The sequence below is a fragment of the Rhinolophus sinicus genome, linkage group LG06 (assembly GCF_036562045.2).
Source record: "Rhinolophus sinicus isolate RSC01 linkage group LG06, ASM3656204v1, whole genome shotgun sequence".
NCBI lineage: Eukaryota > Metazoa > Chordata > Mammalia > Chiroptera > Rhinolophidae > Rhinolophus > Rhinolophus sinicus.
In genome coordinates, this window is record NC_133756.1 from 119831985 (window position 1) to 119858090 (window position 26106).

At 54.9% G+C, this 26106-nt stretch overlaps 3 protein-coding genes across 9 annotated transcripts in view; 1 reads left to right on the forward strand and 2 right to left on the reverse strand.

Moving 5' to 3' along the window:
• ARHGEF17 (Rho guanine nucleotide exchange factor 17) overlaps positions 1 to 12248 on the reverse strand; it is a 56562-nt gene extending 44314 nt beyond the window's left edge. Inside the window, exon 1 of the mRNA XM_019744355.2 lies at positions 8706 to 12248. Coding sequence (XP_019599914.2) covers positions 8706 to 11867 — 3162 coding nt within the window. The 5' untranslated portion in view covers positions 11868 to 12248. The remainder of the gene's footprint in view (positions 1 to 8705) is intronic.
• A 186-nt stretch (positions 12249 to 12434) lies between these two features.
• LOC141572223 (uncharacterized) overlaps positions 12435 to 26106 on the forward strand; it is a 36461-nt gene continuing 22789 nt past the window's right edge. The window contains exon 1 of the mRNA XM_074335803.1: positions 12435 to 14571. Coding sequence (XP_074191904.1) covers positions 12443 to 13381 — 939 coding nt within the window. The 5' untranslated portion in view covers positions 12435 to 12442 and the 3' untranslated portion in view covers positions 13382 to 14571. The remainder of the gene's footprint in view (positions 14572 to 26106) is intronic.
• Positions 20299 to 26106, reverse strand: part of P2RY6 (pyrimidinergic receptor P2Y6) — a 33952-nt gene continuing 28144 nt past the window's right edge. For 3 of the 7 annotated variants that reach the window (XM_019744357.2, XM_074335800.1, XM_019744356.2), the window contains 2 exons: positions 23593 to 23657; positions 20299 to 22257 (listed from right to left, as the gene is read on the reverse strand). In XM_019744357.2, coding sequence (XP_019599916.1) covers positions 21189 to 22257; positions 23593 to 23606 — 1083 coding nt within the window. In that variant the 5' untranslated portion in view covers positions 23607 to 23657 and the 3' untranslated portion in view covers positions 20299 to 21188. Of the gene's footprint in view, positions 22258 to 22934; positions 23095 to 23592; positions 23658 to 26106 lie in introns of all 7 variants that reach the window. The other 4 variants (XM_074335802.1, XM_074335799.1, XM_019744360.2 and 1 more) reach the window with 2 other exon arrangements.

A 26106-nucleotide genomic window follows, 5' to 3' on the forward strand; every position in this document is an offset into this window, starting at 1 on the left:
TCCCAGGAGGCCAGGCTATTGGGCTGGCTGGCAGCCAGGACCCTGGGCTTCTCTCCCTCCTGCTCCAAGCTGCTAGGGAGCAGGGCCTGCTCACCCCCTGGGAACCAATAAACAGGAAACAGATACCAACCTGGGCTTGCTCCCTCAGCCTGGCCCCTCTTCACACTCCCCCTACTGCCTTCCCACTGGCCCAAGACTGGCCCCGCCTCTCCTCTGCCACAGAACCTCAGAATTAAGAAGTTTTGTCTCAAATATACACACAACATCGCGCAGAGGTATGACTCCTGGGAAAAAACTCAGACTCCATCTTGAAACCACGAGATTCTACACTCTGAACCGGCAATCTCAAAAGCACACACTTTAAAGTGGCCCCATTTCTGAGACCTCCTAGACCTGGGGTCATGGAATGAAGCCTCCCCAAGCATTAACTCTTTGGCCCTCACAATAACTCCTCAATGTCCCCATGTTACAGAACAGGAAACTGAGGCTCAGAGCTGAGGTGCAATGACTTGTTAGATGTCACTGAGAGACTGAGACAGAGTCACATCTGAGAAGTTAACCCCTATCAGTCTGACCCCAAAGCCCGCCCGGCACACCTCAGACTCCCTGCCTTGGAGACAGCCCTGCTTCTAGGCTGGTGCCAAAGCCTCGGGGACTCTGGCCCAGAGAGGCTTCCGCTCTGCTGCACCACCCAGGATGGGGCTGGACGTAACAAAAGGAGAGGGAAACTGGAGAGAGGAGCAAGGACAGCGGATGCTTACCTGCTGTCCACCCAAAGGTCCAGGATGCTGGGTCACGAAGCCTAGCCAGGTATAGCCAGGGCCCCACCTGCCCCCTTTTCCAGAGCTTTGTCCTCTGCTTCAAGGTTGGAAAGAGCATCTTAGAGTCAATGTCTCTCAGAATCTTAGAATCCTAACATCTTAGCATCTCGTCATCAGGGGAGGAACTAACATCTTACTCTGAGCACTTACTCTGTGCCAAGGCCTCTTGGCATCATTTCATTTAATCTTAACAAGAATCCTTGGTGGAGGGAGAGGATAATGCACCCATGTTATGGGCTCAGAGGAGTCTGCAAACGCTTGCCCTGGATCCTGAAGCCAGCCTGGGAAGGACCTGGGCCATGCTCCTTACCCTCCACGTGGCATCTCCTGGGCAAGAAGGGACCCGACAGTTTCTCTGGTCCGACAGCACTAGGGTCATCCATCCTAGGTAACCCCCATGGCTACTTGGAGGGGGGCCATGGACTGACCTCTGGGGACTCAGATACCCTGACTCCTGGCACGGGGGGCAGGGGGCTCCTCTCCATCTACCCCTGAGGTCCATCTGGGACAGCCGGCAGAGACTACTCCTGCCCCCTCCCTAGACCCCCACCTTCTCTCCTGCCAACTGCCCTTCTTGGGAGCTGATTCCTCCCGATTTTGAGTCAGCAAACCCAGGGCCAGCCACCCCTAGAAAACAAGCCTGTCCACCAGGGACCCACTGGGTCCTCTGTCGTTCTCCTGCCAGGCCAGGGCTCAGCCACCATCTGGACCCCACCAACCTCGGGGGGCTTGGACCCCTGCTGCAAGCTCCTGGCAAGCAGGGCTCTCACGTCCAAGCTTTCCCTGTGTGTCCCCACTGCCCAACAAAGGCCTCAACAATTGACGGGTGAATGAATGATGAATGACCAATGAACATGGAAAGAAATGACTGCAGGATAAATGCAGTGGGCTTCAATTCACAGGCCTGGCCCGTCTGCCCACCTGCGGTAGGCAGAGTAATAGCCTCCAAAGATGTCCGTCCTAATCCCCGGATCCGGCGACTATGTTACCTTACATGACAAGCGGGGTTTTGCAGGTGTGATTAAGGATTTTGAGATGGGAAGATTATGCTGGATGATCCAACTGGGCCCAAAGTAACTACAAGGGTCCTCATAAGAGGCAGGTAGGAGGTTTGATTCAGGGTGAGAAAGAGATTGGAAGATGCTAAGCTGCTGGCTTTAAAGGTGGAGGAAGGTGCCAGCAGCCACCAGAAGTCAGAAAAAGCAAGGAAACTGGTTTTCCCCTTAAGCTTCCAAAAGGAATTCAGTCCTGCTATCACCTTAAACTTTGGCTGCTGAAACCCATTTCTGACCTCCAGAACTGTAAGATAACATTTGTATTGTTTTAAGCCACTAAAGGTGTAGTAAGTTGCTATGGTAACAGTAGCACCCATCTGCCAGACTACACCTTGGAATCAGGCTCATGTCCCTCCTGTAGAAGCCCCTCTCTCTCTGCCCAGGGAGTCCAGAGCCCTGTGACTTCCCCAAGCCCCAGAGGAAGTTTTAACATAGTGACAACAACAGCATCAGCACTTTAAGGGACCAGAGTGAGGCCCACAACCTGTCCCAAGTGTGGGGAGAGGCCTCGTGTGGGGGGTGGCGGGGAGGGGAGCTTAGAGAAACAGCTAGTGGTAGAGGTGAGTGCCCTGGGAGCAGGATAGCTCTGGGAGATTTTGTCCTGATGCCCAAGTGCATGGAAATCTGTGGCTCTGAGAAGAGGAGGGACTCATTTAAGGCCACACAGCAGGAAAAGGGGAGAGGCTAAGGCTGGAACCCACGTCTCCTGACTAGTGCAAACCTCCACGTGCTACCCCAGGTCCTCCCTGGTTACCCCACAGCTACTGGAGGAGGGGGCCATGGATACTCCCCTGGGGGTCACATACTCTGGCTGGAGCCTAGGCCCCTGCATGTCACAGGCTGGATGCAGCTCACCACTGCTTAGGGCCCAGCAGCCTGGCAGCCGTCCTATGCCTCTGTCCTCCCCTTGGAATGCCCCAGAGGCCTGGGGGTGGGAGTGGAGGGGAGGCAAGGGGGGAGCAACTCCCACGGGGGTGGGGAACATCGGCTTCAATAAACTCCGACTTCCCAGGGGACCCGAGGCCCCTGTCTCAGGGCCTGCCAGCAAGGCGCCAGGCTGCCTGGGCATACTTCCCAATAAGTATGCGAGCCTTTCTGGGAAACATGGGCTCCCTCTCCCCCCACCCCATCACCATCCCTGCCAACTCTGCTCAGTAGGAACTCTGTGGAGCTGATGTGTCAGGGTGGCCTGGGTGTCAGGACACCTGGGGCCAAATCCCATCCTTGAGCCATAGGGCCTTGGGCAACCTCTGCCCACTTTGGGCCTGCATCTTTATATGTATACTGGGCCATGGCAATGCCGCCCTAGCTGGAGGACCAGATGGGAGGAACAGCGCTACCTCGGGGTGGCCTGAGCTCTCTGTCCCAGGAGACATGCAAGCTGGAGCTAACGGGTGTGACAGTGCCTGCAGAGGAAACACCAATGGGATATGGCACCGTGGCCATCCTCACGGGGGCCCTGGGGCAGCTCCACCCTCCTAACCTTTGAGCCAAGGCAACATAGGTCTGCAGGGGGAGGCCAGTGTAGCCTACAGCCCCAGTCTACTCTGGGGGCTTTGTCAATCACCTCCCCACCCTAAGTGGCCCCTCACGCACTGCCCAGCCACAGGAGCTGCAGTAGCTACATGTTCACCTTAAATGCTAGAGTCCAGGCCCTTCAAAAGCCCTCTGGGTTGCAGCAGAAACCCATGACCCGACCACCTCTGCCCCAGCCCAAGCCACCACCAGCTCTTGCCCAGATCATTCCAGTGGCCTCCTGACTGGCCTCCATGCTTCCATCTTGGACCTCTGCAATCTATGCTCACAGAGCAGACCTATGAAAGCCTATGTCAGCTCAGGTCACTGCTCTATTCAGAACCTCCCAACAGTGCCTGTCCCATCTTACCTCAAGTAAATGCAGAAGACCTCTTATTGGCCTATGAGATCTACCTTGTCCGGCCCCAACCCATTTCCACCCTCCCTTACTTTTCTGACCTTATCTCCTACTTTGCTCCATCCATACAGTCCTCTTGACAATTTCTCAAACACACTTATACCTCAGGGCCTTTGCACTTGCTGTTTTCTGCCCAGAATGTCCTACCCCCACCCCCAGACAGTTACCTGGCTTGCTCCCTCACTTCCTCCAGGCTTCTGTGCTCATCTCTCCTCCTCAGGGAGGCCTTCCCAGACCTCTCAACCTAAAATAGTATCCCTTTCCTGTCATTCTCTGCTCTCTTATCTTGCTTTCTTTTGCTCCCCAGCCTCTCTGCTTGACTCATAATGTATCCATTTACAGACAGGTGTGCTCACTAGTCTGAAAGCTCCATGAGGGCAGGATTTTGTTTTGTTTGCTGCTGTATTCCCAGGCCCTAGAAGAGAACCTGACATGTCTAGGGGCTCAGTAAGTATCTGTTAAATAGATGAGTGCATTGCCTTATCAAGAGTCACCCAAGTCTCTGAAACAAACTCCAACTGCATACAGTCTTCCATGTTCTTTCCCATCTCCTAGCCTCTGCTCATGATGTGCCTTCCTGCTAGAACCCCTCCCTCTCTTCAGTTTTCAAGGCCAAGTTCCAGGCAAAGCCTCCTCCAGGAAGCCTCCCCTGACAGCCTGGGGCCAGTCCCTCAACATCCTACAGCCCCTTCAGTCTGCTTCTAGATTCTAAAAGCTCTGAGTGTTTTGGCTCCCCAGGAAACCCGGCGGTGCCTCCCCCGGCTGTGGGGCAGCAAGTGTAGCCTGAGAGACCACAGATAGAAGAGACGAAAGCAAGCAGAAGGGGCAAGTCCCTACATTGGGGTGGGGGTTGGTGACAGGAAGAGGCCTCCCAGCCTTCCAAACCCAGCTGGTCCTGGAAATGTGGGGCTGGAAAATATGTCAGCCCCAACTCTGGTCCACCCTCCAACTCTTCCCTGCCTGGTGTGTGTGGGGGAACCCATTCCTGGGCCACACTCCCCCCACTAGCCCAAGGCCCTTAGGAAGGAATGGGGGCAGGGAATAAACAGAGGAAAGGGACAGCCCTCTGCCTGTCCTCCCCCTTCCCACCCTCCTCCTGCTGGGTGAAAAGACATTTAATTATAGATATTTGGTCCGGCTCAGAATTTCAAATGTCCTAATCGCCTCCCCTCCCAGAACCAGTTTCCATGGGAAAATCATAGCAAAGAGCCAAGGAGGGAAAGGAGAACCCTCACCCCCATAGGTTCCCTGCCAAGGGGAGACAAGAGAGAAGAAAGCTGACAGGAGCAGCAGCCCAGTCTTTCCTCTGGGGAGGGGGGCCGTATCTGCTGGCGCAGGGGTGGGGGGTAAGGCCAGGGTTCTGGTGCTTGAGCCTGGCTCTGCCCTGCCTTGCTGTGTGACGTCAGGCTCGGTATTCTCCTTTCTGAGTCTCCAAGTTCTTCCCACCCCAACCCCAGGCCCCAGTGAATTAAATAACCACCATGAAAGTGTTCAGGCTTTTAGGGGTATACAGTTGATGCCCCATCTGCCCCTCAACCCTGTCCCTCTACTCAGATAGCAGGCCAACCCCCCCCCGAGAAACAGAGACCCTTCGGGCCCCTTCACCTCTAAGACGCTGATGTTCGAGCATTCAGTGGGAATCTAACAGTCTGCAATTCTAAGAATTCAGCACTATAAGATTCCCACAGCTTTCACATTTGAAAAATGAATCATTCAGAGTGTCTGGCATATAGAAAGCACTTAATAAATGTTAGCCACCGTTACTGCTATTCCAACATGCTCAAGTTCTGTGAGTCCATCCATCTGATTCTGAGACACGAGTCACTTCCTGTTTCTGGGCAACGGTTGTCACATCTGTCAAATGGGTGTCAGGTAGCTGAGGGCAACAGGCTGAAGCACAAGCCTGTACTTTAAGGCCAGGGTGGGGGAAACCCTGGAATGAAAAGTCGCTGATCAGCCAGGCTATTGTGGGCCTAAGTGGAAATGCCAAGGGGCGTGGGAGGGGCAGGGCAGGGAGGCTCTCACAGCTTTGCCTCCTCCCCCCAGCACAGACACAAGCAGGTATCCACAGAATAAAGCCACCAGTAGTTAGCCTTCATTCCCCGACTCTTAGTTCCTTACAGCTGTTGCACAGACTGCCTTTCTCTTCCTACCAGCAACATCCCAACTCCTCCTCTTTTCCTTGACCACCCTGCAGGCTGAGTCCTTCCTGTAGGCAGTCTAACCTCCCACTGTACAGATGGTAAAACTGAGGCTCAAGATGACTCTGTCCATGTCTCAGAGTGCGTCAGAGGCTGAGCCAGGTCTGCTATCCAGGCCTCCTGCTCCCAACAATGGGGATAACACCATGCGAAAGGCAGATATGGACTTGGCTGGCAGAGACCTGACTGAGGGACTCCTCACAGCCCGGGGTCCGGTCGGGGGTCCCTTCTGCCCACAGAGCTACTCCTGGCTGGGTGCACACTGGTTTCTGCCCCATCAGCAAAGTGTGACCGCCTCTCCTATTCCCGTCTTATTCTGGAGCCCACACCACGCCATCTCCACCCACAGCCCAAGGAGCGTGACTGGTGCCCCAGCCTGAAACAAGGGAACATTGTCTTCTCCATGGAGGCCAGCAGGAGGGGGTAGACAGCTGCTCCCCATATTCCCAGAGCCAGAAAGAAGGGGACAGCAGGAGGGATTCAGGCTAGCAGATGGGAGACTTTCCAGGCTTCATGGGGCTGGGGAATCTCTTGAGCCCATTCAAGTCCACCACTGATACCTAGCCAGGGAGTGCCCGCCCCTGTTCTCAGAAACCAGCAGGGGGCAGGGAGGAGGGACCAGGCTAGTCACTAGAAGCAGCTGAGGCAGTAGAGCCTGTTTTTTTCCCCTCTCCTGCCCCCAGAGAGGGAGTGATTACACCAGCCAGTTACTGTGCAAGAGCCTTCTAGGCAGAGGTTATTGCTCCCATTTTACAGAAGGGGAAAGGGAAGGCATAGAGCAGGGATGTGACTGATCCTAGGCCACACAAAGATCTGCAGCTGAGCCTCAAACCCTGCTCAGGTATCACAGACTCAATAGTTGTCTCACCTAAGGGGTAAGAGGGGACACCAAGCTGGGTCTGGAAAGGTGGGAGGACTGGTGTGGGCAAAGGCTTGGATGCCGGAGAGAGCCTCCGTTGAGGGCAGGGAGAAGCCTGTGTTATGGGCAGACATGTCCCACCTCATAGCCCCCTGGGGTATTCTCCCTGAGGTCAGGAGGAACAGGGGAAAATGTGATGGGAGGCAGACCAGGAGCCAATTCTGCAAAACTTCCCACCTCCTCACTGGGTCTCAATGCCTCTTCTTAGGAGTGGGCCCCCTCCCTAGTCTCCCTGAGCCCCCTGGTTCACCCTTGCCCTCTCCCCTAATCTAGCCGTTAAGGCTCCCAGAGGAGATAATTATATGGAAAAGACAGCTGGGGAGGAGACCCTGGCAGGAGCTGCCCCTGCTCTCCCCCTCCCCCACCTCCACGTTCCAAAAACAACAGGCACTGGATTTAGGGACACCTGAGCAGCCTTACCAGGCTCTCAGAAGCAAGGATAGGCCCCAAATTGCTCCTCTCCCCATTCCCTGCCTGTTGACTCTGCAGCCTCTGTCAGAGACGCCAGGACCAGGGGGAACTACAGACAAGGAGAGCAAAACAGAGAGAATTCAGAGGGGCCGTGAGAGCGACAGGAATGGGGAGTGACCAAATTAGTCCAGGGTTTAGGGTTTCCAGGCTCCTCACGCAGGCAGAGAACACAGTGGGAGTGCAGGCCACGGTTGAAATAACCCCGGGCCGTCCCTGCGCTAGACCTAGAACCCAGAGCCTGGAATCTAGCTTCCGAATGCCAAGACATCAAGCCACCTAGGACCTACCTGAACTCACAGCCAAAACTCCAGGGACTGCTGAAGCCAGAGGCAGAAGTGGAGGCCTCAGGAAGAGTCTCCAGGGCCTGGGGGCTGGCAGAGGAAGGGGGAAGCATCTCCAGTCACCAGGAAGGGGATGGGGTGGGGAGAAGATGCACGTTGCAGGATGGGGGCCCAGTGCCACCACCCTGACCCACAGAGGCAACCCTGACTGTGGGGGCCAGAACTCCCAACCTCTCAAGGCCACTGTCTACTGAGCTCCAGCAGACCCCTCCCTGACTGCCCTCCCCAGAGGCCCCCATTCTCATCAGACGAGACTCCGGCAGACCTTAGGCCCCAACTCCAACCTACAGACTTCCCCCAAATTTGTGCAGCATCAGCTAGAGACATGGGCACCACCTTGCCCACAACCCACCTGATCTTACAATGCAGAGACTGAGTCATAGAGAAAGGCCAGGGCCACGAAATTGTTTATGGACCCCTCTCTACTACTCCATAAAATAATGCCTCGTACCGCTCCAATTTTCCCAGGCCCACATGGACAGACCCACAATATGATCTGCCACAGGAAAGACACATGCCAAACCCATGTCAACTGTGGGCCCCCAACCCCAAACATCCCACCAGGGATCTGGCTAATAGGGCAGCAAGCCTCTTGAGGAAGTTCCATCACTCCCCCATCTCCTTGTGTATTTAAAATAAAGAACCAGATGGGAATCTCTAAAACCAGTCCCTGAGAAACAGCTAAAGAACGAGATTAGAACCCTGTGTAATTATCACCTAGAAGACCTTGGAGGCGGTTAAGAACCTTTGACGCAAGCACTAGTAGAAGCCTGAAGCCCCCGGGGCCTGAATAGGTAGGAACCCTGTGTCATTAACACTCTTAAAACTACCTGGGCACTTCCGGGACCAAAGCACTCTGAGATCTGGGTACCTGTCCAATGAGCACTCTCGAAAGGCTCCTGTAGAAGTCAATGCCCACGGCCCTCCCTCCACCCCACCCAAAGGCCCCCCACAAAGGACTCACCACCTGTGGCTTGCTGCACTTGCTGGCTGGAGCTGGCTCTTCTGGAGCCCTGGCTGCCTCAGGGGGCTTGGCCTCCGCAGAGGGCGGTACAACCACTGGAGTCAAGCAGGGCATATCCACTGGCACTGGGGCAGGCACCTCGCCAGAGTGGAGGGTCAGCATGTACTGCTTAGTGACGTCCTCAAGTGATGGTGCCTGCAATGTGGGGTGGGCTCGGGCAGGGAAGCCCATGGGCTCCGGCACAGCTACAGGGGGGCCAACAGAAGTCGGTGGCTCAGGCACCACAATAGGAGTGAAGGTGGCAGGCACACTGGCATGGCGGACATGTTTGGAGGAAGGTCGGGCCTGAGTCTGGTCCCGATTGCCCTCCTCTCTCTGCAGCTCTTGATGACTACTCCGGGCTGGACGCTTCTTGGAACCACGGCGGACGAGCCGTGGGGACAGGACATTAGCCAGTTTAGGGTCAAGGTGGAAGTCACAGTGGGCACTGGGGGAGGCAGGCAGGGCCTCAGGTAGGGCCCTCTCAGATTGTGCCCGACCCCTGGCAGCACTGGGATCTTCTGGTTCTGCCCGCCGCTCTGCAAGGATGGGCTCACTGCTGGATGGAGGCAGCATGGGCTCAACCTCGCGGATGGGCTCCCCTCCAGGGCCCTCAAACCCAGGCCCTGCCAGCTCCCCACGGCGGCTGGGATCACTCAGAGACTTCTTCTTGGGGGCTTTACCAGCAACCCTGTCATCCACCACACGTCCCAAGGCACCAGGCCCCTGAACAATGCTCTGCATGACCTCTTGGTATCCCTTGCTCTCTTCACTGCCCACAGACCAGTCACTGTGGCCGCTGGTCAAGCCCTCGTCCACAGTTGGAGCTGCTGGAAGCCCTGTTTTGGGGCTCAGCGAGCCCAGGAGGTTGCTATCCACGGAGAACCCAGAGGGCTCCTCAGAGGTGGCAGCCCGGTGGCGCTGTGGAATTGGGTCACTCAGAGAGCGGTAGGCCTCCCCTGCCTCCCCATTGCTCAGTTCAGTCCCACCAGGGCCCGAAGGGGGGACTTTACGTCTCCTGCGGAGGGCACCTGGGGTGGGAGGGTTATCAGGGGACACCAGAGACCACCCTCCCAGACTGTCTTCAGCCCCAGGGAGTTGGTTGGTCTGCACCGAGGACGAGTTAAGGGGTCTCCACACCCCTGTGGGACCCAGGTTGCAAAAGGCTGAAACAGGAGGCTCAGGGTCCGCCCCAATGCCCTCATCTGTCAGGCTGGACTCAGGGCCGGAGAGCTCCTCCTGGGACCTCTGCCCTCGGGTTATGTCCCCCGCCCAGTCGGGGCTTCCGTCATCCTGCTGGGCACCCATGCGCTGGATCTTCTCAAACACCTGACGGGCCTCTTGTACGTACTGATCCTGGACAACAAGAGGCAGTGGGTCCTCCTCGGCACCTGGGCCTGCCAGGAGGAGCTCAGAGGAGCTGAGCTTCAGGGCACTGGTGCGGGGTAGTCGGCGGGCCAAGGGCTTCTCAGAGCAGGTAAATGACTTTGCCCTCCTTAGGGTGGCCGTCAAGTCCTTGAGGGTGGGGCGGGTGCCAGGTGCTGCTGGGGCTGAGGGGGCCATGGGCTCAAGTGGCTCCACCAGGCCACATGCTGATGGTGAGTTTCTGCCATCTAAGGGGGCACTCCCAAGGTCCCCAGGGCGCCCACCAGGTTTTCGGACCCTCAGTTCTGAAAGGTCAGAGCGCAGGAAACTGAGCAGTGTCAGGGTCTCCGATGCAATGTCTGGATTTGACAGGGACTTCCGCTGCCGGCTCTTATCCAACTCCAATCCTCCATCCCTCAATGACCTCGTGGTGCCCACAGGTCCCTTGGTGCGGGTTCGAGCCTGGGGCCTTAGGAGGAGCCCTTCTCCAGGTCCAAAGCTAGGGGAGCGATACACACCCCAGCTCCCAGAACCCCGGCTAGCCCACAGGTCCTCATCCTTAAGGGTCTCTGTGCTGGAATAACGACTGCTACCTCGGGAGCCTGATGGGCTGGCCAGGTAAGCAGGAAAGCTCACCTTGGCTACACGGAAAGCTCCCCCTACAGTGTCTGACAAGGGCCGAAGTCCCTCCTGGGGTCCTGGTACAAAGGGAGGCGAGCCAGTGCCCCACTCCTGGGGTCCTTCCTCGCTAGGGACTGTAGATGTTGGGAGCTCCGGGCTCCTGGCTCCCCCAGCCGAGTCCATGCTGCCCAGATTTAACCCATAACTGTCTGACCTGCAGTCCTTATCCAAGAGGGAGCTTCCAGGCCTGGACCCCGGCCTCCCTCCCCAGCAGTGGCCGCCTTCACCGTCTTGGTCCTCTTCACTGCCGGAGGAGAGGCCGCCGTGGTAGGCCGGGCTCTGGGCCCCGGGCGGCGGCGGCGGCGGGCCCTCCTCTTCCTCCTCGCTGGAGCTGGCAGCCCGGCTGCGGCTGACAGGATAGGAGGCGACGGAGGAGGAGGAGGAGCAGGAGGCCCGGGCCCCAGCCTGCGGTTGGGAGAAGCTATGCCAAGAATGTAAACCATCCGCCGGACGCTGCGCCCGCTCCTGTTGCTGCTGCTGCCGCCGCCTCCTCCCCTCGGTCCCTGGGCCAGGCAGCGGCCGTGCCGAACGCAGGCCCGCCAGAGGGAAGCATGTCCGAGGAGGTGGCGTCGGAGGCTGCCGGGGCTCCCGGGCCGGGGGCTCCCACGCGGTACCATCGGGGCTGGGCGTCCCAGAGGCCTCAGAGTCGGCACTGGGCCGCCTGGAGCCAGGACCACCGAAGAGCTTGCGCATCTCGGTGACGCTGGGCCAGGCCCCACGCGCGGCGCCCTCCGTCGCTTCTTCCGCGGCCCCGGGGGAGACGCCCCCGTCCCGGGGCCCAGCGGAGTCGTCGTCCGGCCGCGGCGCGTCGAAGCGCCGGGAGAGTTGGCGCACCGACGGCGAGAGGCTTCGGAGCGGGCGCGGCTGCGCGGGGGCGGCCGGGGGCCCAGACGCCAGCTTGGACACGCGCCGGGTGGGCTGGCCCGGGACGGCCGCGGCCGGTCGACACGAGGCGCGGCGCCGCAGCCCGGGGATGTCCGCGGCCCCCTCCCTCGGCCCGGGCCCGCCGCTCCAACGCTCCAACAGCTTAAACGAGACGCTGCGATACAGCGGTGGCCGGGGCGCCCCGTCCGCCATGGTGGCGGCACTCACTCCGGGGGGGCTGGCCTCGGGAAGCCGCGGCCAACCCCCCCTGCGCCCCTTCCCCGAAGGAGCTCAGTGGCGGGGATCCGAAGGCTTGGGTCCTGCAGCCGTGCGAGGGGATTTGCGGGGAGAAGGCGAGAGACCGGAGCAGAGCTTTATCTGCCGCGGCTCAAGTTTCTGCGGTCGCGGGCGGCATCGGCTCCATCCCGCGCGGCCCCTCCCGTTTCAGCGCCGACCCTCGGGCCTGGCCCCAGCCTCGGCCAGTGCGACCCGGAGCATTGCGCGTTTCCCGGCCCGGTCCGGATCCCTTCCTCGGCTCCGTGCCCACCAGCCGGCCGGCCTGCCTGCCTCCCTTCGCGCTTTCGCTCCAGCTCCCCGTTCCCTCCCTCTTGGCTGCTAGCTTCTTGCTCCCTTTTGTTGCAAATAAACTTTGTGGCAGAGGAAAGGGGGCGGGGGGCGGGGCCTGAAACCCAAAAGAGGGGGTGGGCTCCCCGCGCGCGCTAGGCTGGGAATCGGGAGTAGAGGGGAGGGAACCGGGGAGGAGCCGAAAGAGAAACAAGACTGAGCGCATGCAGACCGATGCGACCCTCAGGGCCCCAGCTGACCCCCCCCCAAGGACTTGCTCCGACACACGCAAGCAAGTGTGGTCTACTCCGTGGACATACAGCCCGGGCGGCGTACCCAGTGCGGTTCAGCCGGAAACAACTTCTGCCCAGTGGACCAACATGGCAACCTCGGACCCACAAACTCGTACACACCGATACTCAGGTACACGACTCTCAGCTGGGAAAGGGGCAAGGCTCTCCGCCAGGGGGAGCAGTAGGCGCCGCGGGAAGACTCCTGCTCTGGCTACACCCTGCCCCGCCCCTTCATCCCGCCCAGGCCACGCCCTTTATTGGGCCCTCCGAGGCGAATCCTGCTGTAACTGCGACGGGGTCCAGCCTCTCGCGCCCCCAAACGCCCCCCTCCACCTCTGCGGCGTGCCAACCCCGAGGGTCCCCCAAACCCGTCCCACACCGTTCCAAACGCCCCACCCTTTATGGCCACGCCCCCACCCACTTTCGTTTCCAGCTGCGGGCCCTGCGCTGGCTCCCCTCTCCTTCCCCTGCGCTCCGGGGTATGGGGCTCTTGCGCCCTCTACCGGCCGGTTTTGCCCCAACCCCCCCCATTCCCCGGAACCCTGGACAGGTAAAACAGCATCCACCACCAAAAAACCGGACGGTTGGGAAGACTTCACTTCCTTTCAGTGGTTTCCTAGTTCCTTCAGGAGCCGTTTTAAAAGGAATCCCTTCATAAAGCGCACTGCCCCTCCGGCTTCACAAAGAAAAGGTGCTTTGACAGAACACCTTCGACTTGCCACTGCTAAACCTACAACCTACCTGCGGTTGCTCCACCCTCCTGACCCCGACCTAGCCCTTGAACTCCCCTCCCACCTCTGCCCTGGGTCTGACAAGTCTCGCATAGTACCGGATGCTGGGGGGTTTCCCTCCCTCACCTGCCTCTGCTAGGTCCCATCCCATTCATCCTCCCCCGCCCAGCTTAAATGCTGCAGCTTAAATGCAGCATTAACAAAATTTGAATTAACAAATGTAGATATAGGGAATTTATGGAATGCCTTGGCTGTATGGACAATATTATTTCATTCATTTTATTTAGTCTTCGAATCACCCTTGGAGGTAGAAATTATTGCCCCCTCTATCGGTCATGAAGGAGAAGTAACTTTGACCAGTGTCAAAGCAGTTCCTGCTATGACTCAAATTCAGATTTCAGGAGCTTCAAACACCATGCTCCTCCAAACACCCTTCCCAGGTCCTAGATTCCTGATGAAGATGGGGGTTCCTTCTCTTTTGAGACCCCAGCAGTCTCCTCCTCCTTGGACCTGGGCTCACCCTCCCCAGGAACAGAGGATCCTTTTGGAGGAGAGAGAGAGAGAGACAGACAGACAGACCTGTGGCTGGTCTGACTAAGATGGGAGCCCTGAGAGCTGGGAGTCCTGGTCCACATAAACGGGGCAGGGATAGACTTAGGGCAGGATGGTAGACGCTCAGGGATTGCCTGACTATCACACAAGAGAGGGAGGACTCAGCCAGCACCCTGAGCTCTGCTTGCTCTTTCCCTTGGGTTGTGGGAAATGACCATGGGGGAGAAGGCTCTTCTTTTTTGTGTTAAGACCAGCCTCCTGTAAGTCCCTCACCTTTGTCTCAGTTCTGCCTCAAAGGGGCCAGCACATCTCTTTCTTCACTGGGAAATTGATGGCAAGGAGGAGAGTCCTGCCTTGCCTAGTGCTTCTCTGTCTTTGCCTTGCTGTGTGACCTTGGGTAAATCCCTGCACTTCCCTGGGCCTCAGCTGCCTCATCTGAAAAGTGAGGAGGGGGTCTAGGCTTCCCCAAATATGCCTCTCTCCGACTCCATTTGAAGACAGACTGTTGTCTCCTCTAGAGTTTTCTTTCTACTCTTTTGGGGCAGTTTTAGTTTGGTGGGGGGACCCTCATCCCAGGAGTCAACTGTTCTCTAATAACGATGCCCCCTACAATCTGAAATTTGTACTTTTTCAAACTCTTTCACACCCTGTCCTATTCTGCCTTCCAGTCATTTCTGGGATAGAGGTTCTTTTTCCCATATTACAGATGGGCAAACTGACTGAGAGGAGTGGAGACTCAGATCACATGCTCCCAGCGTCTTGCAACTTGGCTGTGAGGTGAGCTGGCTGGGGGCTTTGGATCAGTAGTCTTCGTGGTGGGGAGGGAGGGTGTTTAAGGATCTAAGCTGGGCCTCCTCCCAATAGGCAGCTCACCCAATCAGAGAGTGGCTTGGCTGCTTGTAACACCTCATGAGTCCCCCCCCCCCACCAAGCCCCTTCTGATTCAGAATGAGACAACGTCATTTTTCTGGCACAGAGGGACCTGGGTGTTTTTAGCCCTTAAAAGACTCATCTAGGAGGGGGCTGGGAGCACTGGGCAGCAGGGTGGAGAGAGGGACACTGCTGGAAGTCTAGAGCTGGGCTGATGCAGGCACCCTCACATATGCTGGGTGACCCCAGTACACTGTGCTCTGCCTTTGGGCCTCAGGCTCCTCACCTATGAAAGGGGAATGAAAACAATACCTCATCTACCCAGTGAGTCGCAGTGACTCAGCAAGATCAGGGCTCTAGAATCTCTTCGAGAAATAAAGATGGGAAGGTTGTGATGGTCAGTCATGGCCAGTGATGGGCCTTGGGTACTTAAGAGGGAGAAAGATGAGGAGTGACAGGACCCTAAGAAGCAATGAGTTCCAGAAAGGAAATCTGGCTCCTGACTCCATTCCAAAGTCAAATAGAAAATGACCCGAGGTTGTCCTGTCCCTTTCCTGTATAATTAGACCTCAAGTGCACAGAATTGGATTATTTATAACCTTTTGTGTATGATACATTCTCACCAGTTATTTAATTGACTCCTACCAAAAAAACAAAACAGAACAGCTAGGACCTTTACAATGTCCTACATGTCATTATATAGTTCCCCCACCACCTATTCTCCTGCTGTCCCACCACCCAAGATAACTATTACCTCCTGTGTTCAGCATTCTCTTGCTTTCCTTCTTATATAGTTTTATTGCATCTATGTGTTTCTCTAAAGTATATATTTTCTTTTTAGTTGTTTTTAAGTTTAAAAAGGGGCATCTTACTGTATATACTTTTTGGGGGATTTCTTTTTGCCTAATAGTATACTGCTAAGATTTATCCACTTTGTTGCATGTTGGTGTAGTGCATTCTGGCTATGTGCAATATTCCAGTGTGTGAACAGAGCATAGTGCATTTATCCACTCTCTTGTGGATGGGCATTTGGGTGTTTCCAGGTTTTTGCTCCTGTGAACAGAGCTACTCTGAGCGTTGTGCACGCTCCAGGTGCACATGCGCAAAAGTGCTCTGGACAATGGGCCAGGTGGCTACTCAACATGAGGAGGTATTGTCAAGATAGAATTAAATATCTCTTCTATGATTTTTAAATTATCTGTGTTTCCTTTTCTGTGAAGTGCCTATTTGTGCCTGTTGCCCATTCTTCCATTGGGTTATAATACTTTTTTGTACTTTATGAAAATTCTGCCCTCACTTTGCCATGCTCAATTACGTGGTGGCTTAGGGAGGGTTCGTATGATTATCACTACATATTCTATAGGTATAGGGGCTCGGGGAAATAAAGGGGCTTGTTCAAAGTCACAGAGTCAGTAACGATCCTTCTGTACAGAGCCAATGCCCTCGGAGGGCCTCAGCTAAGAAACTTTCTCTGCCCTTCAAGCTGGGTCAGGGACCCCATGGTCCCCAACGGCTCTTAACTATTCCATGAGCTTATTGTCTCTCTACTGAGACCTTCCTTGGCCCTCTTTGTGTTTTTCTAAACTCTTCTCCCTGACTGTAATGATCCAGGTGTGTATGTGTTTATTTCATTATTGCCATTTTCCTTTATCAAACTAGGAGCTCCCTGAGGAGCAGCCTAGCATGGGGGCGGGCATATAGTAGGTGCACAATAAATGTTGTTTACTGGATGAACTGTCTGTTTCCTTGTCTATACCCCCCGCCCAGATTATTTCTGAGGGTAGGGTCTGAGTCTGAGCTGCCTCTGTGTTTCCATCACCATCTCTGAGGAGCACAGAGAATATTTGTTGACTACATGAATGAGGGAAGGAGAAGGCAGTTGCATCCATTGCTAGGACAGATCCAGTGACTCTGAGCTTTTTCTGCTGTGAATGGAAATCTCCCAAAGACAAGCCTTGGTTCCTGCCTCTGTAGGTCCCTGTCCTCAACTGCATACAGCCAACACTGGCAGGCCTCCTGTCCTGAAGTGTCTTCCCTGGGCCTGGCCTTCCTCAGAACCTTCCTCTCTTTACCTCTCCACCCATTACCTTCACTTCTCCCCCTCCAGCCCCACCTGCCCTTACCCAACTCCACTGTACCATCGTTACCATTGTTCAGAGACCCCCTCAGGCTTCAATCTCCAACTTTCTGGCTCCTCCTCTTCCCCAGCCCCCCAATATTAGAGTTCCTGGACTCTCTCCAGGCACCCCTTCTTCTCACTCTCATTCAGGAAGCCCATCCACCCCCTTAGATTTAAGCCAAAAGTGAAGGGACCTCTCCCTAGGCTTTGCACCATTTCCCAGAAGCCTTCCTGGATATCTTTAGACCCTGTTGATTCCCAGCTCCCACTTAGGTGGAGGTCTCCACCCCAGTCCAGGGTACTGGCTGGCTTCCACCTAAGTCTACCATCAGGATAGGACCTGAGAAAAGGGATTCATTTTGGCTGTGGGTAATAAAGGTCCCCAAACATAGTAGCTTTAAAAAGATAGACACTTACTTTTATCTCTCATGCAAAAGTCCAGATTTAGGTGGCTCCCAAATGGAATGGTCAGAGACCCAAGCTGCTTCCAGCTTTTTGTTCTTCTAGCCACCGAAGGCACCCTTGACCTCTTGGTCCAAGATGGTGCTCGAGCTGTCACATCCACATTGTAAGTGACAAGAAGGGAGGGGAGGCAAAGAACAGACACTGCCCCCTCTCACATTAAACTTCCTTAGGGCACTTTGCTTATATCCCATTGTCCAGGAGTAAATTACCTGGCCATATCTAGCTGCAAGAGAGGCTGGGGAAAGGAGTTTTCATTCTAGGAGGCCATGTGTCCAGCTAAAAGAGAATTGGTATTGTAGTTGGCACTTAGCTATCTCTGTCACAACTTCCTACGAGTCCCTAGTCACTGGGACTGAGTGGGGCAGGTAAGCACTGGGAAGGAAATTGAAGAAAGGGAAGGGAAGGGAGGGAGGGTGAGGCAGGGGGGATCTAGTATCTGTGTTAGAGAAAGGCTGTATGACTTTGACAAGTCAGTTCCCACATCTGGGCCTCAGTTTACCCATCCATAGTAGGACGTATTATAAGGATTAAATGAGAAGATGTGTGTTCAGCACATTGTATGGTTCCTGGAACCCTCAGAGCCTAGCAAGTGATCAATGCTGTCGTGGTTGTGGCTCCCCAGTGCTTCCCTGGAAACACCAAGCCCTTCCTCTCCAGCCCTGCCAACTCTTTAGCCTCATCTCAGGCCACAGCCCTTCTTATCCTTCCTCCAGTGGCCTCCATGCCTTTGTCTGTGCTGTTCTTTGTACCAGGATCACCCTTTCCTGCTCTCCTTCAGTCTAATTGCATCCATCCTTTAAGGCCAGGCCTGCATTGCTCTGTCCCCTGGAAAGTCTTCTCTAACCCACGGAAGAATCACCTTGGACCCCTTTGAACCCTCATGGTCCCCCTGCCCCTCACCATACTCCATCTCCACACCCCCATGTCCCCTCTGTTCCCACCCCAGCAGACAGACATTCCCAGGGTAAGCCCCCCCCCCACTCCATCACTAAGCGTGCTCTAAGTTAAAGTGAGGAGGGAGAAGGGGGCTAAAGAGGAGGAATGAGACAAAAGGAGGGAGAAGAAAAGGAGGAATCAAGCCCCACAAAGGGCGCTTGGAGTCCCTGGTACTAGCTCATAATAAATGGTTTTTCCATGAGCTGGGGCTCATGGGTTATGGCCCTTGTTCTCAAGAAAGTGTGCTGAGTCTCTTTTGTTAAAAGAGACTGCCTCCCGGGTAAAGGAAAAAGAGAAATTGTGGCAATCCCCTGCTTAAAGTCCCTTGTTTAGAAATTTCCTATGACTATTCCTAGAAGTACACCCTGGAGGAGCTTGTGTGCCAAAAGGCAAAATCATTATAAGAGTAACATTTATTGCATGCTTACTATGTTTCAGGCATTGTTCTAAGTACTTTGCAGATATCAGTTAATTTAATCCTCACAACAACAACAAAAGATAGGTTTCATTATTGTTCCCATTTTACATTTAGGGAAGTTAAGGTACAAAGAGGTTAAATAATTTGCCCAGAAGAACACAGTAAATGGGAGAGCCAGGATACACACCCAGGTGGTCTGGCTCTGGAGTCTGTACCTGCCAGCGCTTCTGCCTTGCAAAGGGAAGCTGGGAATGGAATTGTGGCACACAATTTTCACTCTTGGAAAAGTAACCACAAGGTCACAGTTCTTGGTAGTGTGCTGGGACAGTCATCTGGGTCTCCAGGAGCTCAGCCTGGGCCGTGGCCCAGACTCTGCCTTCTGCTTTCCCTCTCACCCACTTCCCTATCACAGGCCACACTGAAGAGTCTGGTCTCAAAACTTGGAACAAGATGCAAGGTGGATAATATCTGTACTGCTAGGCAAGGCATGGCATCAGACAGAGAATCAGAACCAGCCTCTGTCTTCTGACATTCCCACACTTCTATCTCACTGTGGCCCAAAGAATCAAAGTTCTTTCTACCCAAATTGTCAGCCTCTCCAGCAAGCTTACTTGGAATGGATTCCCAAGGTGGGCTGGGCCTGGTTTTCCCACTTCCCAGTGGCAAGCACACCCGTGGCATTACTATGGAGTTTAGCTTCTCCAGAGCCTTCTCTGAATCCCCTCATTGCCCCGCAGCCCTGGAGATTAGGCAGGGCTAAAAGGAAAGTGTTATACAGCCCTTCCCCTCCCTGCCCTGTCGCTCTGCCTTTTCCTCTCCCCCATCTACCTTCTAAAAATATTATGTACCATGCTGGTTCTGTCACATATGGGGTCTGTGTGATATACCAGCAGCCAAGGACAGGCCAGATTGTTCCACAGGAGGAAAACAGATCTAGGAGGAGGGACTAGGGCCTGGAGGAGAAGTGAGGGGGGATGGAGGGAGGGGGGAAGGAGGGGGCAGGACAAAGAGCAGAGAGGATGAGGACCTGCAGAGGTGGGGCTGAAAGGACAGTTGTGCAGGGGAACTGGGGAGGGCCTTGCCTGGTATGATTGCCCTTTGCTGTCTCCTTGTGACCTTCAGGGAAGATGCCTTTCCAAGGCTTTTTAAGGCTCAGGTCTGTATTTGAGATGCCTCCATGTGAGATGGCCTCCAGGCAGCCTCCCACGTACCCACAGGCCAGAACGGTGTTGCTGAAGGGCAAGAGAGGAAGCAGGGGGAGCAGTCTGTCTTGAGACTGGCCAGCAGACTCCTGACCGTGGGACCTCCACGTAGCAGCCTCCTGGTGACCCGGAGTCGCCTCAAGCTGCTGACTTCTCCTTTTCGAATGAAGCAATGTTGAAGGGCTATTTCCTCTCACCTGGGGGGCTAGGTGGAGGTGAACCAGGGACTGAGGATACCCCAAGCCTGAAAGAGGCACATCTGAAGAGGTGGGTGGAGAATAAGTGGGGTCTGGGGCTCTTCCTGGCATTGAATGATCTGGGCCCACCCAGCTCTTGCCACCCACCTCCTCACACACCCAACCACCCAGGCTTAGTTGAAACTCACTGTTGCTTTACAGCCAGGCTCAGTGCACCTCTGCCTCTGGGTTTTGTACACACAGTGCCTTCTACCAGGAGCTGCCTCCTCCTCTCTGCCTTTTGGATTCCTCCCCACCTCTTCTAAGAAGTGCTCCCTGCTTCCTCCCTCCACTGAGCCCCCACAGCCTGGAGCATCTGGCCTACTCCTGCCGTTTTCTGGAGAGTGGCCATGGGACAGCTCTTGTTTTCTCAGCTTTCACACACAGGAGGCCACATACTCTCTGCCCATCTGCCCCAGGGCAGAGCCTAGCACAGGGCTGACTCAGGCTGCACTAACATGTTTCCCCTTCTTTTTGCAGAGCTCTCACTTGGCCTTCAACATTTGGTTCAGATGCCCCCCCCCCCCCTTTCAACCCCCAGAGAGCTCTTTCCTGACTCCTTGGATTGGGTCATGGGCATCCTCTGGGCACCTTTTCCCCTAGACATGCTTCCCTCTGTTACAGCTTTGCCATCACTGTATTAGTACCTCCAGTAGTTGGGAGCCGGTGTCGGGCAGGGCTGGGGCTGGTACTATAGGGGCCCCAGAACTCACCCAGGCCTGAACACAAGGTGTCAGTAAAGGTTTGCTGAATGAATGGACCGGCACACTCAGAGAGTTCATATTCACCCCTCAAAACCCAGCTCAAATGCCTCTTCCCAGAAGCTCTCACTTCCCGCTCCAATCTTCCTTCACTCCCTTATTGGTGACTCCAAAGCATGTAGCATACTCAATTATAGTATATGTCACACTATATTTTTGTGAGCAGCTTAACATGGCTTCTCCAACTCTCCATGGTTGACTGGGAACTTCTGGAGGGCCAGGCCCAGGCTTGTCTGTCTCTGTGTCCACAGAACCTGGCCCAGTGAAAGGGATCAATAAATAGTTGTTGGTGAGATTTTGGGGTCTGTGGGAGACCTCACTACATGCACAGCTGAGCTAAACTCTTAATTCTCTGCATGGTTTAGGGTTGGTGAGTCTTCTGGTGCCTCAGCCACAACGGCAAACAGTATGGTTGTCCAGGCACAGGTGTCCTGCCCCAGTGGTCTCACGACCCTGCCGTTGCCACTTGGCTGTGAGTTTCTGTAGCAGCTCATGTGGCCGCCGGCGGAACTTCTTCTGGGTGAAATAGAAGAGGATGGGGTCTAGCACACTGTTGGCACTAGCGAAGGGCCGTGTGCCTTTGTAGGCGGCTGCAAAGGCCTCCAACACGGGGCAGGGGGCACCGGGAGTAGAGCGCACTGCCAGGTAAGCTGTCTTGGTGACATGGAAAGGTAGGAAGCTGATGGCAAAGGCGGCTGCCACCACCACAGCCATACGGGCTGCCTTACCATGCCGCTCCTGGGCCACAGGCCCCACTGGGCCGTCCTGGCGGCATAGACGGCGGGCCAGGCACCAGTAGCAGGCCAGCAGGGCAGCAAAGGGCAGCAGGAAACCGATGACTGTGAGGGCCATGCCATAGGGCAAGTAGCGAGTGGCCAGGGCTGGTGGGCTCAGGTCGTAGCAGACAGTGCGGTTACGCTGGATGCCTGTGGAGGCAAAGAAGGCTGTGGGCAGGCATTGTGTCGTCACGACCAGCCACACAGCCCCACACACTAGCCAGGCAGCCCGGCGGCCCCCACGCTTGTGCCAGGCAGCCAGAGGGTGGCAGATACCCAAGTAGCGCTGGAAACTGATGCAGGTGAGGAAGAGGATGCTGCCGTGTAGGTTAGCGTAGAAGAGGAAGCGGACCAGGCGGCAGGTGAGGTCGCCGAAGGGCCAGTGGTCACCTTGGGCATAGTTATAGATGAGCAGGGGCAGGGAGCAGGCATACAGCAGGTCAGCTAGGGCCAGGTTCAGGGTGTATACAGCCGTGCGGGTCAGAGCCCGGCGGGATGTGCAAATCTGGGCAATGACGCAGGCATTCAGTGGCAGGCCGGCCACCAGCACCACCGAGTACACAGGTGGCAGCAGCAGTTGCTTGAAGTTCTCTCGGTAGACACAGGTTGTAGGCGGTGAGTCCAGAGTTTGGCTTGAGCCATTGTGCCACTCCATGGCTGCCTGACCGGGCTTCCTACATCTGGAGAGGTTGGGGAAGCAACACACAACCTGTGAGTGACCACATTCACTGACCACCCAGTCAGCCCCCATCGCTCTAGACCTCCCCACCTGAACCATCTCTGATACTCACCACCCCATGGGGGCCCCACATAGTCCTCACATCAAGGCAACCTGGACTACAATAAAAGCCAAGCTTGGGAGAAATCCAATTCACTTTCTATAATACTCATTTTCCACCAGCCTTCTTGGTGGACTTCTTCACATCCTTCAAAACCTTAGTCAAATGTCTCTTCTGTAAATGGAGATTGAGGAACTTTGGTTTGAATCCCAACTCTGCTACTTATTAGCTATGTGATCTTGGGCGTGATATAGTTTTTCTGAATCTCAGTCTTCCCATCTGAAAAATGGGGGAATGAAGCACCTACCTCTCAGGATGTCATGAGGTTAGAGGCACTAAATCATGCTATGCAGGGCTTCCCCTGTGTTCCCTGGAGCTTGGAGACTGTGGTCACAGTGGGCCTGCCTGTCTGCCTCTCCCCTACAGACCGGGAACCTCCTGAGAAGTGCCAGGTCTGGTGTCCCTCTGTATCTGAGAGTCCAGCCTGGGGTTCAGGGTCAAGAGGGCCCAGTAACTCTTAATTAACCAACTTGAACAAAATGTCCACACACTGTGAGCTGACCAAGGACAGCGCCCACCTCCTTGGCCTGGACTCCACCTTCTAAAGCCATGGTCCTTCTTTTGGCTGCAGTTTTCTTATCCATAAAATGAGGGAAGGAGGTGATTCGGCAGTCCTAAGCCTCCTTCCTGTTGGGCTACAAACGCTGGTCTGTCAGAGCCCTGAAGCCACAGCGCTCCCTGGTGGTTAGAGTGAAAACAGCTTCCTTGAAGGCAAATGGCGGAAGGAGGTCAACAGCTCGCGCTATTGGGAGGAAAATCCAGCCCCAGTGAGGGGCAATGACTGCTCAATCTCATTCAGCGAGTTAGAGGCAGAGTCACAGTGCAAGCCCAACTGCCTGACTGAGAGGGAACCTAGTGTAGCCCATGGACATGGAATGTAGAGGTTATGAGCCCAGCTTCAGAGAATCAGGCATGCCTGGTTCAAATCTTGACTTCCTTTCTTCCATGCTGTTCAACTCGGGGCATATCACTTGCCTTTTCTGAGGCTGTGTCCTTATCAGTGAAATGTATCGTAGGCCTGACACGCAGCAGGTGCTTAATAAATGTCATGCCATGCCATTGTGTCCTATACCTTGTCCCTCCACTCGTCCCTTCAGGCTGAATTTTAGGGGAGCCAGCAGCATACATGCCTTAAGGGGTCCCCTGGTGGGATAAGTCTGACTTCTTGACACTCACCTCCCAGCTAACATTTCCACATTTACTGGGGTCCAGAGAGCATTCACCACTTAAATCCAGTGGACCTGTAAGGGAAAGCCCTTGAGATAGTGAGTCAAATCTCTCCTCTCCCTATTTTATAGATGGGAGAAACTGAGGCCCAGAAAAAAGATAAAGTCCTGAAAATGCTCTCAGAAGGTGATAGAGGATTGAGGCCAAGTACACGGGCTCTGGTCCAGATATCCAGGTTCAAATCCCAGCTCTGCCACATGTGAGCTGTGTGGCCTCTGGCTCATCACAGAACCTCCAATGCCTCTGTTTTCCCATCTGTCATGTTTCCCTGAAAATAAGACCTAGCGGGATCATCATCTCTAATGCGTCTTTTGGAACAAAAATTAATATAAGACCCGGTCTTATCTAACATAATATAATATGAGACCGCGTCTTATATTACTTTTTGCTCCAAAAGACGCATGAGAGCTGATGGTCCGGCTAGGTCTTATTTTGGGGTATAAAATGAGGTGATATAGCACCTATGTCATAGAGCTGCTGTGAGGATCAGTGTCTGGTGCAGGGCAAGTGTTAGCTCTTCTTAATGTGAACATACCGGTTAGTAAAGTGATGAGATTTGTAAAAGTTATATTAGAGCAAAACAGAACTCTTCACACTAATTTCTCCCATCTTAAAATTTGATTTTGATTCTGGGCAACTGCAAAACGATGATTCTCTAGTCTGTTTCCCACATGCCATATCACCTTTAGTTACCAAAGCTTCTTTGTGGGGCTTCAGCCCACGAGTTAGGAGTGCTGGGTGCTCAGCTGACAAGTTAGGCACCATTGTAGCCAGGAAGCCGAGATTAGTACAGGCAAGAGAAAGTTCATTCATTCCTCTCTTCATTCATTTGTTTAGGCCATTTTTTCATTCATGAATTCATTCTCTGATTTTCACATGCCGGGCATTTAATGAGTATTTATTGCCTGCTGGCTGCATGAGGGCACAGTATACAGATGTAGGTAGATAGATACAGATACAGACATACATAGACGCATATACCTATACCTGTACACACTCGTATACGTGTGCTAGTCTGAAGAGGGAGACCAGTGCAAGCCATAGGATGGAAGAGACTTTTCAGAGGAGGATGAAGGATGGAGCAAGGCCCTAATGGTTGAGGAGGGTTTCCTTGGGTGGAGAGGGGTGTGAAGATCCCTGGGGTGTCCCCCAGGGAGGAGGAAGGTGGAGTAGGCAGGGCCTGAGAGGAAAGCAGTATGCTGGGGCAGACGGTCATGGTGAGGAGTAGGAAGCTGGTGGAAGGAACTGTGCTGTGTCCCTGAACCCTCCTTGAGAGGCCTGTCACCCTCAGACACCACCCCAGAGACAGCCCTCTGCCCTAGGCGAATGGAGACTCTAGTCATTTTCTGCCTCCCACTCCCTGGTGAGATGGGTACTCTTGGAAGGAAGCAGGGCTGTATGAGCAGATCCAAATCTTCAGGTCTGCTCCAGGAAAGACAGGCCTGGCTGTCACCGTGGCTCCCTCATCCACTCTGTCTTCTGAGGACCTAGGAGGGGTGAGCTGCTCTCCCAGTTCCTGGCAGGAGCTGGTTCTGAAAGGGGGCTTGCTTGGCCCCCGCCTCTGGGCAGCAACTGACATTGGCTCCCTCCAGATCTCACATCTGTCATCCACCCTTGGGCCCTGAGCCCTGGACCAGCTCAGACCCCCAGCCTCTTCCTGGACTCCAGCTACTCTTCCTGTGGTGGGGGCTTTCTAACAGGTGTCTCCACCTCCTTCCCTGCATTCCTCTGTCCTTCAGGGAAAAGCTCAAACCCTTGCCCTGATAGTCAAGACAGCCCTCTAGCCTTATCTGAAGTACCCAGGTCCCTCTACTCTGCCCCTTCTTCTCTTGTCACACTGTTCTCAAGACTCTGAGACTGCTATGTGGCCATTCACAGCCAGAGATCCAGATTTCCTCTCCGGCCTCCCCATCTTTACTGTTTGCTTCACACAAAGTGCCACTCAACGTATCTCTGTTCAACAAAACCCCAGTGTCCATCAAGCTCCAGATCCAACAATCTTGCTTCTTCTTTTGCTAATTCCCCAGCTGGGTAGAGCACCTTCCTCTGGGCTCCCCAACACTGTGGACCACCTTTAGGTACATGCTAAACCCAGCCTGCCTGCCCAGTCATAGCCCGCGTCCAGCCCCAGTCTGGCCCCCCGCACTGGCCCATGACCCCGAGATGCACTAACACTTACATGCAGCCTCAGGTCCCTGAAGCGCCTTGGTGGCCCCAAGTGCGTTGGGGCGAAGGGAAACCAGAGACGAGGCTCCCCACCCTCCTGCGCTCAGCCCAGGCTACAACACCTCCGACAGGGCGGGCAGCTTCCTCTGTTTCCAGGAAGGACTGTCTCTGACTGAAATAGCCCCTGCGGGGGACACCCCCTCCCTAACACCCCTAACACCAAGGCATGGCGGAAACTGGGCCTAGAGGAGCAAGGGGGTGGAGAAATAGTCTCCTTCCCAGAACCCTCCCCCATCC